The following is a 13517-nucleotide window of genomic DNA, read 5'->3' on the forward strand; positions in this document are numbered from 1 at the left end:
GAGTCCGAGTCCGATCCTTCAGAGTTGCTTTCCAGGTGTTCGTTTTCCAGAAAGTAGCTTCCAAAGTCAATTACTACCCTGGAGTCAAGCTGAGCTTTGATTAGCCGTTGTCTGTTGTGAAAGTACAATCGTGTGTTACCGTGCTTCGACCCCGGCTTTGGCCTGAGTAGTGCCACTGCTGTGCGCCAGTGAGCATCTCGTACCATGTTTTCCCTCTTTGTATCAGGTGTTGTCTTGTTTTACCCCTATCTGCCGTGTCGATGAAGGATGCTGGGACAACCTTGAGGTCCATGATAGGGCGTTCTCCTTCGAAAGAACCGATTGTCACGTATGACTTTGCTCGGCGTACGTAGAGACCATCGAAGCTCAAACACCACATTTTTAAGGTGTAAGACTCCGGAGGTTCCAGGTTCTTTGAATTTCCTTCGTAGGCGATAACATTTTCCAATATGTATGCACTGGTGGTGCCTTTGTCATTCCTGACGTAGATGGTCGTACCGGGCTTATACAACAGCCACAACGTAGCGAAGGTGCATACTGGAGGGTTCTGCGCGTGTCTCGCTCGTTCAGCTTCGACCTGACGACTGAGCATACTGGTGTTCATATAATCGAGAAGCTGACCAAGGTGATCAATGGTGATTTTGCGCTGCACATCGGAAAATTGTAGAACCTTAGGCGGCGGCGAGCCCAGTTGTTGTCGCTTGTCACTCAACGCTTCTTTGTATGCCTCTAAATCGGCCATGTGATGACCTATGATGAAGTAAGGGAAATAGACAACAACCACGTCGCTGTCTAAATCTACTGCAGGGTAGTACGTTACTAACTCTCTCAGCACTGCAATAACCTGTTTAGATCGTATGAACATTGATTGAGTGAGGGAAATGAAATCAACCCGGGGGTTGCGAAAGTAGCCCTCCTTGGTAATTCTCTGGCGCTCCTCGTCAGACCGTTTGAGATCCATTGGAATATCAGTCGTAAGATGGGTGTATACTGAAGTTGTGCTTTGCCCGGAAGCCTCTACTCCACTTCGTGCTTTTTCCAGATCGAATGGCTCAGGCCAAGGTTCTCTAGCAAGAAAACGTCCCCCATAGTCAAGGAAGTAAACTTCGTGGTTCATAACGGATAGCTGTTCTTTGTTGTCATCACCATCCTGAATGACGTCCGATTGGTCTTTTACGTTGGTAGGCTCGATTACGGTTGCGTCGGAGTCGGTCTTGATTACTGTGTTCTCTGCGGCGGTCGATTGCGGTTGGTTTCCATCGTTATGGTTGGAACTGTCTGGCGCCTTATCACTGATGACCATCGATTCTTCCCTCCATTTGCCAACAACCAGACTAAAGTCTTTGGTGAGGTGCTTGAGCTGATTCAGGATCTCCCAACCGACGCTTGACCCGCCTGGTATGAGCGTATCAGGACCGGAGTGGACAGCACATAGGTCTTTGGAGGTTTCGTTCTCGTGTGCCCCAACTTTCGACTCCTCTTCTCCCCCTCATCGTCGTCCTTGCTGATGCGAGTGTTGCATCGCGGACATACGTGGATGCCGAAGTCCAAGAGGCTGGTGTGGTCGGCACCGGTGACGGAACATGTGACAACGGAAGGAGCTTGAGTGTGACTGGGTGGTTTGGTATCGCTTTTCGGTGGATTACTCGATGACGAGTAGCCTCTCGGGATAGCAGTGTTCTGATCATTCTCACTGCCACTTGGCTCCATCATGGGTGAATGAGGCGTTGGCCGCTCCATGATGGCCCATGGTCTGTGAAAGCTGAATGTTTCTGGGACGGGCGAAGGGCTCTATTTACTTCAGGTCATTAATCTTCGTCGTTCTACGCCCGGGTGAATTAAATCGCACCATCAATTGGACGGTAACCTGTAGTTAGCATTGCCGATGCATTCAACCCCTCAGTAGCTGCAATCATCATTGGTGGCTTTCGCAAGGGGTGGTCAGCAACCCAACCCGACCGGAGCGGCACTTTTGATGAGTCGACACAAACTTGACACGTCAAGAAGGGCTCCCTCATTTGAATGCGGCTGTGTCACCAACCAGTACATGCAGGCTGCGGACACCGAAAACGGGCCCTGCCTAAATTCAAGCCTGAAAGAATAACCAGAAGCATGCTCATGTGTCAAACTGGAGATGGAGAATGACGTCTATGAAGCTTCAATACAGAAGGTCGTGAGGCGATACTCTGACAAGATCGCGAGCAAAGCGTCCAAAAACACATTGGAACAAGCCATGGCGGCACACGAGACAGCGCTCCAGGCCGCCGAGCTTAGGCCTTCGATATGGAAGGACTGGCTTCGGTTCGAGACCCCTGAACCGTGAGTAGTATCAGATATGACTTCTCATTGAGATATCCATGCTAATCAGATCCGTTGCAGGGATCCAACAGTTGAACCCCTTCAATTTGAGGCACAAGCCGCCAGTGAGCTTTGGCGAAGCCTCAAGCTGGATATCAGGGATTTCGGCGGCTCTGGAGACCAGGTCCCATCGGTTCAATCCCTTTGGACTGCTGTCCAAGGTGCGCAGGCTCAGTGGACTAAGAAGAGCGAGAGCGGGTTTGGCAAGGCAAAGACTCAGTTCTTTTCCTTCCTTGAGACAATGGATTCGCACAAGTATCTCTTCAGTGTGATCCCGAACGGTGACAAATACACTAGTCTTATTACCGGAATCATCACCTCGGTAGTAAAAGTGAGCAAGCTGCCTCCTGGATACTGTTGATGTTTGATTATTTGTATGATAGCTGACTGATGCGTGATAAATCAGGCCTCCGTCAACCATCAAAAGCTGGCAGATGGCTTTTCAAGGGCGCTTCAAGAAATCAGCAGAGATATCAACTTTGTAAGAAGGGGGACCAAACTCTGCGACACAGCGGAAATGAGGACACTAGTTGTCCTGCTGTACAAGGAAGTATTCGCCTTCCTTTGTTACAGCATGAAGTGGTACAGCTCTTCCCGACATCGGCTCCGAAAGGCCTTTGACAACCATTTCTATGACAAGAACGTCGAACAACGAGTCCAGAGCTGCCAGGACCTGGTACAACGCGTCCGTGACGAGATGAGCCTCCAGAACGATCGCTTGGTCCAGGATATGCACTCCGGACAGAGGACGGGCTTCGACGAGATCGTGAATCGAATCAGCAAGGTCGAGGATAACTTGAGTGCTAAATTCGAGGATAACTTGAATGCCAAATTTCAGATGCTTACCGAGATAGTCGGGCTGAAAATGTTCGGAACGCTCCAAGCGAACGCTCAACATGGTGAGTAGCCCTGGCTTCTATTTTCTTCTCCTCTTCTTCTATTTGAAGAAGAAAAAAGGGAGAATAACGGAAGAAAAGAAGAACAAGGATTTATACTGAGGCTTGAGATAGAGCTAAGCACCTTACGAGCAGCCCAATCATTGCTTGGAGGTAGCATGAGCGAGGACTCGAGTGCGACGACGAGCCAAGGTATCTTATGGTCCATCCACCCCTTACTATATACCCAAGCTAATACGCTGTAGATCTCAACCCGGATCAGCCCTGCGTCATGGAGTTGGCGGAATACCTGCTAGTACTGGCTCCCTTCATCACACTCAGCCCAAGAGACGATGCTTCCCGGATTATAGGCAGTGCCCCAACCATACCAAACGAAGTTGCTGTTGACATCCAACGATGGCTTCAGGCACCCGAGTCCGGAGTCCTTTGGGTGGAGGGTCCGGCATACGGGCCATTCGAAGATGTCCTTGCCAGCATTGGTGCCCGGATCCAGTCGAGCGCGGAAGAAGTTGAAATAAGCTGTGTCAGCTTCTTCGCAAAAACCAAATACCCCTTTGAGGCCCAAGTAGGGTCCATGAAGAATGCCGGTCTCATCTCTATGGTTTACTCCATCATAAGCCAACTGATCCGCATTGCACCGTCTTCACTCCCCTATACCCCGGACTTGGCGGAAAGCAAGATGCGGCAGTTGGATGGCAAGTTGGACACCATATCGGCAAGCTTGGACATACTCAGGACGCTCATCTCGCACTTGGACCCCGGGCTCGTCGTCGTGATATGCGGGTTCCACCTGGTAGATTCCCGGGAAAACGTCACGCAGCTTTCGAGGTTTGTGGAAATCCTGCGGGATCAAGCCCCTGAAAGGAGGGTGAAGACGCTTTTCCTCAGTGCCGGAAATTGCAGGGCGTTGGCGGGTTCTATCGATCGATCAAACCGATCCGATGCTTCCAGGCTGACCCTCGCACGACCACAACTTCATTTGCCTGGTGGTTCTTCTGTAAATAGCATCAGATTGGGTAGATAGTTTGTTGGTGCCGTTGTTGGTGCACAATCTCGCTGGTTTACTCGCCCGCACGTAATTTCTTCTGTGCTGATCCCAAATGATATATCATATATCAGGAGGGCAGATTGGGGTTGACACGTCAGAGACAAGCTCAATCTCAGGTTTGAGCTCGCTTCCAAGACGATTATTTTGTTTGTAATAGCCACTTGATCGTGCGTGCACATTTAAAGAGTTATGTTTATCAGGTTTCGTTTCTGTTGGGTTGACAGCTTGACATTGAAGCGAAAAAGAAACAAAGAATGTTTCGTTCTGACGAGGATTGACAGCTATTTCATACAGTAACAGGCAGAGCCCTTAACCAACCAATCCAGGATTACCCTTCACCAGTAGAATGCCCTCCTCGAGCACCTCTCGCTCGTCCGGGAACGTGATGATGCGCAGCGCGTCGTCCGCCGTGAAGAAGCGCGGGCTGAACGGCCTCTCTCCCCCCACCGCGGGTCTGTCACTGTCGGCCACGACGAGGTACCAGTAGGTGCGCTCGTCGACCTTGGCGCCGCTGCGCCGCTCCGTGAAGGCAAAGTGCTCGGTCGCGATGTTGTGGTAGAGGCGCGGCTCGTCGTCGACGCCGGGCGGCTCGGTCGGGCGCGGGGCGCGGGTCGCCAAGCGGACGGCGTGCAGATGGCAGGCGTGGCCGGTTCCCACCATGGCCTGGCGGGTGGCCGCGTCGCGCCGGTGCTCGCCCACGGTCCGCCGGCCCTTGGGCAGGACGAACTCGACCGTCTGGTTGTCTTTGACGCGGCGGAGGAGGCACACGTTCTGCTTCGTCGTGTCGAAGAGCACGGCGCCGCAGCTCTCGAGGACCTCGGCCCCGTAGAACATGATGGATTCCATATCAGACATGACTTGTGCGGTGGATGATGGAATGATGGATGGAGGAGTATGAACGGTGGATGATGGATGGTAGTTGAGAACAAGCAAGGAAAAAATTTCGTACATAGACAACATGTAAATAAAATCAAGGGAAGGGGGAAGGAGGGAAGGTACAGCACTAAGCTTCCTTCCATGATTCGCAACTGCCTAGCCTTTGAAGAGCCAGTGCATGTTGACCTTTTTACATCTTTTCTTTTGATCATTCATTTACCAAGTGGCATAATTATATGATGGACAGCACATGAGGATGTTCAAGGAGATGGCATCGCTTCGTTATATAAATGGCCATGCTGCGGGACAGTCTTTCGGACAGGTCGATGATGATTGATCGGAGCCGCAAGCCGAGGGTTTGGTTCACCCGGCGTTGCCGCCTCCAAACAACGGGAGCCCAGATGCCGAATGTGTCGCCATTGATCTATCACACTATCCTTTGGGGGTTGCCATCTTCGAAATATCCTTCCACGCGACCGAGCGGGTTTCTGACGGATCCGGAGTTCACCAAATGGTGGTCAAGGTGAGTGGTTGGCAACGTCGTTGCTCAGATTCAATGGCAATCCTGTCGTCGTTGTCGTTGACTAAGACCAGGGCACACTTTGTTCCTAGTGAGTTCTGATTGGCCAAGGTTTGGCTGCGTCTCCGTCTCTCTCCACCATGTACGGTTCGATCATTAAACCGACGGTACAACCAGTGCCCGGATTGGTAAATGCAGGAGGACGGATTACTTGATTAAGCAGTATTTAAGAGTATTGCGCAGCCAAGAGCAATCTTACAAAGGAGTCAATTCAGTCGTCAACTAACCAAGCAACCCATTATCGTCTTCTTTCATCATGCCCCACAACATCCTCATCACCGGCGGCTCTGGCTACCTGGGCGGCACCCTCCTTGCCCGGTGGGCGGCGGCCGACCTGCCTCCCCACGGCAAGCTGTACGCCCTGGTCCGGACCGAGCAGCAGGCCGACGCCGTGAGGGCGCGCTACGGGGCGCTGCCCCTGACCTTCGACCCGTACGACGAGGCCGCCGTGCGCCGCGGCGTCGTCGACAACGAGATCACCGTCATCTACCACCTAATCGACGCCTTCAAGTCGGACTCGCAGCTGTACATGATCAGGGCGTTGGCCGAAGTCAAGAAGGCAACCGGCCAGACCGTCCATTTTCTCCACGTGAGTTGACTAGCCATGGCTTGACAAGCCCGTTGTTCCATCGGCTTACATGGTGGGTGTCCCGCAAATCAGACATCGGGGGCCAAGATCTTCTCGAGCCATGCCGGCGCTCCTCATGACCGCGACCTCCGAGACGATGACCCGGACTTGTACCAGATCCAGAAGGAGCAGAAAGCCCCGCTCACGGTGATGCAGACCGTAAGTCTCAACTGAAACGAGTAGTTGGTCAAAGAAAACGGGGTAGCTGACTACAATAGCCCGTCATGACGAACAATACAGTTATCGAGCAGTGCGAGCTCCATGGGGTGAAGAGTTACATCTTCGTACCTTGCATCGTCTGTACGTCCTAATCAGCCTTTTGGGGGGGAGCTTTCCTTTTTTGATCCAGCTGACTGACTTGGCCTGTGTGTCGCCTCACAGACGGCCGAGGCGAGGGCTTTGGCAACGTCATCTCCATCCAGACGGTGGCGATCGTGAAAGCGGCCAAGGCGCTGCGTCGCGTCTACCGAACCGACGAAGGCCGACCGACCTGGCCGGTCTGCCACGTCATCGACAACACGAACCTGTATCTGGACATCTTGCGCCGCATCCTCCTGGGCGGAGACGGAGGGGGAGAAGGTCAACTCCGATCCGGGAGGAACGGCTACTACCTCGCCGCCTCGGGCAGCGTCGCTTGGGACGACCTATACGCCGCCATGGCCGCGGCTCTCGCGAAGCGCGGCGACGGCTTCGTGGACGACGCCAGGGTCGAGACGGCGGACCGGGCGGCGCTGGAGAAGATGGGGGAGGCGCTGGGCTGCCCGGCCGACATCGTGCCCGTACAGCTCGGTGGCAAGTAAGTTTACGTGCTTCTTTTACCTCTCCTTATTGGCTTTCCCAGGAGGAGACTGACACGGCGATTTGATATTTAGTTGCACCTTTACCGCCAAGCACGGGGAAGAGATTGGCTGGAGGCCAACTCATAAGCCTGGCCACATACTGGAAGCCGCCGAAGACGAGGTTGCATTGATATTGGAGAACTTGGAAGAGTAAGCACTCGAGTAGCCGGTCGCGTCCGGTCGAGTAGATAATAAAGTATATATTTCATCATGTTATTTCACGTATCTTCTTGATAAGAAACAATACATACTTCGATCACCATGAATCCAGTATGCACACGGCTCTTCCGCCGCCTACTAGTCCATTACTAGGATTGATCAAACTTCGAAATCAGGCAATGATGCGTGTAAATAGTAGGATTCGAATATGTACCTACGGACCAACAAAGCCCTTGCAAAGCCCTTGAAACGCCTAACCGAATGCATCCATAAAAGGTATCTCTAGAAGTCCATAGCAGACTCACCGCCACCCTCCTCATCGCCAAAGTCCTCGTCGCCACCGTCGAAATACTGCTCGGCATCGTAATCTCCGCCATCCTCATCATCTTCGAAATCGTCGTCTTCCTGGCTCATCTCCTCCTCGTCCTCTTCGGGGTCCTCCTCGGCCATATTTTCGCCGTCCTCGTCCTTGCCCCGGGCCGCCTCCTCGATGCGCCGGCGGCGCTCTTCGTCTGTCTCGGGGGCCCTTGCGCTTGTTGGGGCGGCTGACCACGTCGTCGTCGTCTTCGTCGTCTTCGTCCAAGTCGCCGCCGCCGAGGTCGCCGCCCACGGACTTGCGCTTGAGGCTGCGCTGCTTCGCCTTGGCGGCGGCCTTGCCGCCGTCGTCGGTGCCGTCGATGGTGCTCCACAGGCCCTCGGGGAACAGCTGGTGGTGGACCTCGCGGCCGTGGAAGTCGGGCAGGGCGCGGGCCTCGTGGACGAACTTGTGGCTGTACATGGGGACGGACAGGAAGGGGTCGACGGTGGCCTTGCTGCGGACGCCGTAGCGGGCGTTGGCCTGCTGCTGGCCGTAGGCGCGGCGCACGGGGTCGCCGGGGTTCGACGACGTGCCCGTCGAGTCCGGGGCCAGGTGCTTGTGCGTGTAGAGGGACGAGCCGTGGAAGTCGCGGCGCAGCTGGACGAAGTAGCGGACGCCGCGCGCCTCGGCCGACGACAGCGGGAAGTTGCTCGCCCGCGGCGGCTTGTACGTCTTCGGGTACCGCTCCTTGGGCTGCTCCTGCACGCCCGCCGGGTCGTAGTCCCAGGGCAGGTTCTTGCCGCCACCACCGCGGCCGCCTCTGCCGCCTCCTCTACCGCCGCGGCCAGACATCGATGGCGGCTACGCGTGCATGCACAGACAGGATGGGCTATTCTGCTGGGGTTCGAGTCGTTTGCGCGCGCAGGTGGTTTGGTTCGGCAGGTGGGGAGATTGAGGGAGGGTAGGATGATTGACTGCAAAAACTGGACGGAATTGATTCAGTCATAAAAGGTGAGGACCAGATCAACTTTTTTGGTGGGGCAGATTGAACGGGATTAGCGAAGCTACAAGGAACAGTAGAGGAGCTACAGAAGCTACAGTGAGTGGCTGCCCTGTAGACTTCAGTGCCCCACCCCCGCCATGTAGGCGCTGCCGATATATATATCGATTGACCACCTACGCCATCATTGGCCTCAAACACATCTTCCAAGTCTGTTCCTTGTCATATTCCCTTCTGCCAGGATGGACACCGACACCGACACCGCCCCCGTGGCCGGCGTCGACGAGCTGGAGAAGCACCTGGACCAGCTCCTCGCGGACCCCGCCCAGCCGCCCACCGTCAAGCTCTTTGACGACGTCGAGCTGCAGCTCAACCAGGCCAACACCCCGCCGCTGATCCCGCGTCTGCTGCCCAAGCTCATCGAGATCCTGCAGCAGTACCAGGAGGACCCGGCCGTGCTCTGCTCGCTAGCCGTGCGACTGCTGCGCCCGCTCGCCTTCACCCAAGTCCTGTCCCTGGCGTCCGAGGAGAGTCTGGTCCAGGCCCTGCGCTCGCCCGCGCCCTCGACCAATCTGCTCGCCATGGCCGTCCTCGAGAAGGCCACCGTCTCCCCGGGCAACGCTGCTCTAGTTGCTATGATGAGCCACTTTTTCGCCGCCTTCCTAACTACCTGGCTGAGCGCACCCCAGGTCGAGGTCGGCGAGAAGGGCACCAAGGTCTTGGGCGATCTGCTAGATGCCGACTATAAAGAGCCCGAGCCGCGAGAGGGCATGCAGGTAGCGGTCCGGAGCAAGCCTAACGGGCAGGGTATGGTGTGGCGGCGCATCACCCTCGACCGCAACACCTACGGCCTGTTTCTCTCGCTGGCAAGCCGGCATCAAAACACCGATGACGGCGGTCTGAGCAAACATCAGCTGACCCTGGCCCAAGGCAGGCTCCTGCGCCTCATGCCCCGTCTGGCCGCCCTAGACCTGGCCACCGTCACCCGCACAAGATTCCCAGATCTGCATGAACGCTACGGGGGCACCGCCTCCAAAGACCAGGGGCTTCTTCACTTCGTGGCTCTACATATGGTCGACAAGGAGGACGACCTCATGCACCTGAACCTCGTCGCCTTCTTCCAGACCCTCGTCATCCTCCAGCGCACCACCCCGTACTCTGAGTTCAAAATAATAACGCTCCGCAAGCTTATGGAAGAGGCCCTTGAGGGCGATGATCGTCTGCGGATTGCTATGACTACCTTGCCTGACCACATGGTCCCTGAGGAGGCGGAGGATATGCGGAACTTCATCCGCGAAATTATTCAACTATAATACAAAACCACACACAAATAACGCCGTTATGCGACCAGCCTTCTGGTTTCTCAGCTTGATACCCCCCCAGAATTGAGAACCTTAGCTCGGAGAATAGATAGACAGCCAGCACGCAGCTTCCAATACTATTGTTCTCTGCTGATTACCCAGCTGGTTCTCCAGACTCATGTGCTCCTAGTAGAGAAGGCTTCTAATCTCCTCAATTGTGGCATATTCATCACTGTCTCTCGGCTCCGGAGATTCCTCAAGTCTGTCGTAGTCCTCTTTGGGTTCCAACTGTGTACTCTTGCGTTAGCTCTTTCAAATCTCGTTACAGGGTAGCTGGGCGTTACAGGGTAATTCAGACACTTACACTCTCAGGGATATCGATACGCCGCACCCGTGCCTCCTCGAACTGAGGATGCTTCTCCTGCTCGATCCAGTCGGCAACTTGGGCGATGGCGCTCTGGGGGCACTCGAGGTGCATCTGGAAAAAGCCCTGCAGCTGGCCGGGCGAGAACGTATCCTCAGGGATCTGGCGCGCGAATTTGGCGGCGAGGGCACGGACTGTCTCCATATCGAGGGTCGGGCATAGGTCGCAGCAGGTCGGCGTCATATCGTTGAGGGCGTTTTCTCCTGGGATAGTCGAATCGTTGGCACCGTCGTGGCTGCTGCTGCTGGTAGCGATGTTGGGCTCGAACATCCGGATGAACATGTCGCGGGCGCAGTCCCGGTCCGCGCGTCCGAGACGCACCTTCTTGTCCACGCGCCCAGGGCGGATCAGGGCCTCGTCCAGGTCCTCGGGGCGGTTCGTCGTCATGATGACGATGCGGCCCTCCTGGGAGCCCACGCCATCGAGCGCCTGCAGCAGGCCGGACAGCGTGCAGTGCGGGCCGCCGCTGGGCGCGGCCGCGGCCGGCTTGGCCTTGTTGTCGGCGTTGGCGGGGGGCTGGGGCTGGGAGGAACTGGCAGCGGCGGCGGCCTTGTCGCGCACCAGGCCGGACGCATCGATGTCCTCGAGCAGCACGATGCAGCGCTGCGACAGACACTGGAAGAGCCGGGCCAGGTCCTGGTCGCTCTGGACGCTGGAGAGGTCGATGGCGTAGATGTTCAGCTGGAAGACGCCGGCGATGGCTTCGGACAGCGTCGACTTGCCGGTTCCGGGCGGGCCGTGGAATAGGTAACCTCGGCGATAGGGGATGTTACGCACCGCGTAACGGCGCTTAGTGTTCGCATCGAGGTACTTTCGGATGTCAGCGACGAGTTCCTCCTTGACGGACTCCACCAAGTGGACTGATGATAGGGGACGGGGTTTCTTGCTCATAGCTCTGATCCACTGGCCGCTGTTAGTGTTAACGAAAGTAGTAAACAACGACTCTCGCTCCTTAACGTAAAGACTACGGCAGGTGTTGAAGAAGTCTACGATAGGCTGCGATGAAACGCCCAGGCACATAACGTGCAGGTCGATCGCGTAGTGGCCGTAGCCATTGACGTTCTCGTCGCAGGTCGTCGGGTCGCTGCTGCTGACATTGATGAGGCGGCCCTTGTGAAGGAACCAGACGGAGCGGAACTTGGGCACGAACTGCAGACCCCGGCTGGACGTGAAGCGCACGAAGTCGTAGTCGTCGCCGGGCACGCGCGACGCCAGGTGCGCCACCAGGTCCCCGTGGTGCCGCTTCGCCAGGACCTTGTCACCGACGTACGTCAGGACCTGCTGCTTCACCTCGCCGGCGTACGAGATCTCGATGGAGACGACGCAGTGGCGGATGACCCAGTTCCAGCCGGCGACGACGGCGCTCGCGGCGTGCTGGTACACGTCCAAGACCAGCTCCACCATCGTCAGCGCCGTCGTCACCTGCGGTCCGTCGAAGTGCCGCTGCAGCGCTTCGCGCATGATGCGTCCACCGGCGGAGTGGCCAAATAGCCGCGACCGGGACTTGTCGGGGCGAGACTGAAGCCCAACCATGCTCGTCGTGGTGGTATCCATGCTGACTGACTGACTGGCTGAATGACTTGCTTGCCGTCGGTCTTATGCTGTCAGGCCTTTGTTCGATGTTGGAGATACGGGGCTGGGATGTGTACTCTCTTTTTTTTACGTAGGCCTTATGCTGTAAGGCCTTTTTCGGTATGTGCTCTCTCTCTCTATCACGGAGGTATTCCCGCTCTTGACTTGCTTGCCGTAGGTCTTATGCTGCAAGTCTTATGCTGTAAGGCCTTTTTCGATACTGGAGATACGGGGCTAGGATGAACCTTCTCTCTCTCTTTGCTATGTAGGTCGTATGCTGGAAGGCCGTTATCAGTGTTAGAAATACAGGGCTGGAATGTGCACTCTCTCTATATTCCGGAGGTCTTTCCGCTCTTGACTTACTTGCCGTAGGTCTTATACTTCAAGGCCTTTGTTCGATGTTGGAGATACGGGGCTGGGATGTGCTCTCTGTCTATGTCACGGAAATATTCCCGCTCTCAACTTGCTTGTCGTAGGTCTTATGCTCTAAGGCCTTTTTCAGTGTTGGAGATACGGGGCTAGGATGTGCTTTCTCTCTGTCACGGAGGTCTTCCGGCTCTTGGCTCGCTTGTCGTAAGTCTTATGCTGTAAAGCGTTTTTCGATGTTCGAGATAAGGGGCTGGGATGTGCCCTCTCTCTCGATGTCACGGAGGTATCGCCGCTCTGATATGTGCGGTGGTTGCGGTACGACTGAACAACGAGAAAGAAATTGACTTGAATGGGAAAAGGTTTACAAGTGTGGGAGGAAAGAGTTCACAAGTGTGGGAGGAAAAGTCCTCAGGCAACGATCGTCGAGGAGACCAGGCACCGATTCAGTGCGATGCGAGGTCGCCAAGGTCGTCGGCTTGGGCTTTTTCGCTGCCGGGACCTGACGGGGGGTACTTCTGAATAAACTAGCAGGCTCTAAGCTTCAAGGTACTCGCACTTATACGTTGTGCCCCGTGTATGGTGTAATACGGGGGACAGATGCGCGAGGAGACCAGGCAACGATGCGATGCAACTCACTGCGAGATCGCCGAGTTGGACCTTTTCTCGCTGCCGAGACTTGACCCGTGTGCTTCCGAACAAAGCCGCAGGCTCCGGGCTCCGGGCTTCGGGGGATCTCGCACTTTTACGGTGTGCCCCGTGAATGGTGTAATAAGGGGACGAACAGGTGCGTTAAGGGGCGAGGGGCTATTTTCGCTGCCGGGACCTGATCCGTGTACCTCTGAACAAAGCCGCAAGCTCCAGGCTCTGGAGGTCTCATACGTCTGCTGCGTGCCATGCGTTCAATGTAATCCGGGGAGGGGGACACATGCGAGAGGGAGCGAGGGGCGTTTATTCACTCGACTGACCGAGCAAGCGACAAACCTGGCCCCCAAGGGAAAGGCAACCATTTACTCTATCGTCATTAGATATGCGAACGATGCAGATCCGGATCCAGCAAGCATGGCCTAGGATGTCCCGAACAGAAGAAGCAAGGGGAAAAAAAGCAAGACGCGAAAGGGGTAAACATCATCCTGTGTCTCTCCCGCCGCTCTCTGTCTCCAGAAACTGTT

At 55.6% G+C, this 13517-nt stretch overlaps 7 protein-coding genes across 7 annotated transcripts; 3 read left to right on the forward strand and 4 right to left on the reverse strand.

Annotated features, from left to right (window-relative positions):
* Positions 1–100: 100 nt before the first annotated feature.
* On the reverse strand, positions 101–1740 carry PG998_004383 (uncharacterized protein; the record flags this gene model as incomplete). Its single annotated transcript, XM_066871201.1, has 2 exons — positions 101–1437; positions 1530–1740. 2 exons carry the CDS (start codon positions 1738–1740, stop codon positions 101–103), a joined length of 1548 nt encoding a protein of 515 aa, XP_066734951.1.
* A 394-nt stretch (positions 1741–2134) lies between these two features.
* Positions 2135–4278, forward strand: PG998_004384 (uncharacterized protein; the record flags this gene model as incomplete). Its single annotated transcript, XM_066871202.1, has 4 exons — positions 2135–2319; positions 2380–2689; positions 2765–3257; positions 3500–4278. The coding sequence occupies 4 exons, from the start codon at positions 2135–2137 to the stop codon at positions 4276–4278; spliced, it is 1767 nt and encodes a 588-aa protein (XP_066734952.1).
* Positions 4279–4611: 333 nt separating this feature from the next.
* Positions 4612–5136, reverse strand: PG998_004385 (uncharacterized protein; the record flags this gene model as incomplete). The annotated part of the gene is made up of 1 exon (XM_066871203.1): positions 4612–5136. One exon carries the CDS (start codon positions 5134–5136, stop codon positions 4612–4614), a length of 525 nt encoding a protein of 174 aa, XP_066734953.1.
* Positions 5137–6014: 878 nt separating this feature from the next.
* PG998_004386 (uncharacterized protein) lies at positions 6015–7379 on the forward strand (the record flags this gene model as incomplete). The annotated part of the gene is made up of 5 exons (XM_066871204.1): positions 6015–6347; positions 6420–6545; positions 6605–6686; positions 6768–7182; positions 7259–7379. 5 exons carry the CDS (start codon positions 6015–6017, stop codon positions 7377–7379), a joined length of 1077 nt encoding a protein of 358 aa, XP_066734954.1.
* A 287-nt stretch (positions 7380–7666) lies between these two features.
* PG998_004387 (uncharacterized protein) lies at positions 7667–8534 on the reverse strand (the record flags this gene model as incomplete). Its single annotated transcript, XM_066871205.1, has 2 exons — positions 7667–7900; positions 7935–8534. 2 exons carry the CDS (start codon positions 8532–8534, stop codon positions 7667–7669), a joined length of 834 nt encoding a protein of 277 aa, XP_066734955.1.
* Positions 8535–8924: 390 nt separating this feature from the next.
* PG998_004388 (uncharacterized protein) lies at positions 8925–9995 on the forward strand (the record flags this gene model as incomplete). Its single annotated transcript, XM_066871206.1, has 1 exon — positions 8925–9995. The coding sequence occupies one exon, from the start codon at positions 8925–8927 to the stop codon at positions 9993–9995; it is 1071 nt and encodes a 356-aa protein (XP_066734956.1).
* A 340-nt stretch (positions 9996–10335) lies between these two features.
* PG998_004389 (P-loop containing nucleoside triphosphate hydrolase protein) lies at positions 10336–11961 on the reverse strand (the record flags this gene model as incomplete). Its single annotated transcript, XM_066871207.1, has 1 exon — positions 10336–11961. One exon carries the CDS (start codon positions 11959–11961, stop codon positions 10336–10338), a length of 1626 nt encoding a protein of 541 aa, XP_066734957.1.
* Between the last annotated feature and the right edge of the window lie 1556 nt (positions 11962–13517).

This window comes from Apiospora kogelbergensis (assembly GCF_038363985.1).
Source record: "Apiospora kogelbergensis strain CBS 113332 chromosome Unknown utg000002l_segment0_segment0, whole genome shotgun sequence".
Taxonomy (NCBI): Eukaryota; Fungi; Ascomycota; class Sordariomycetes; order Amphisphaeriales; family Apiosporaceae; genus Apiospora; species Apiospora kogelbergensis.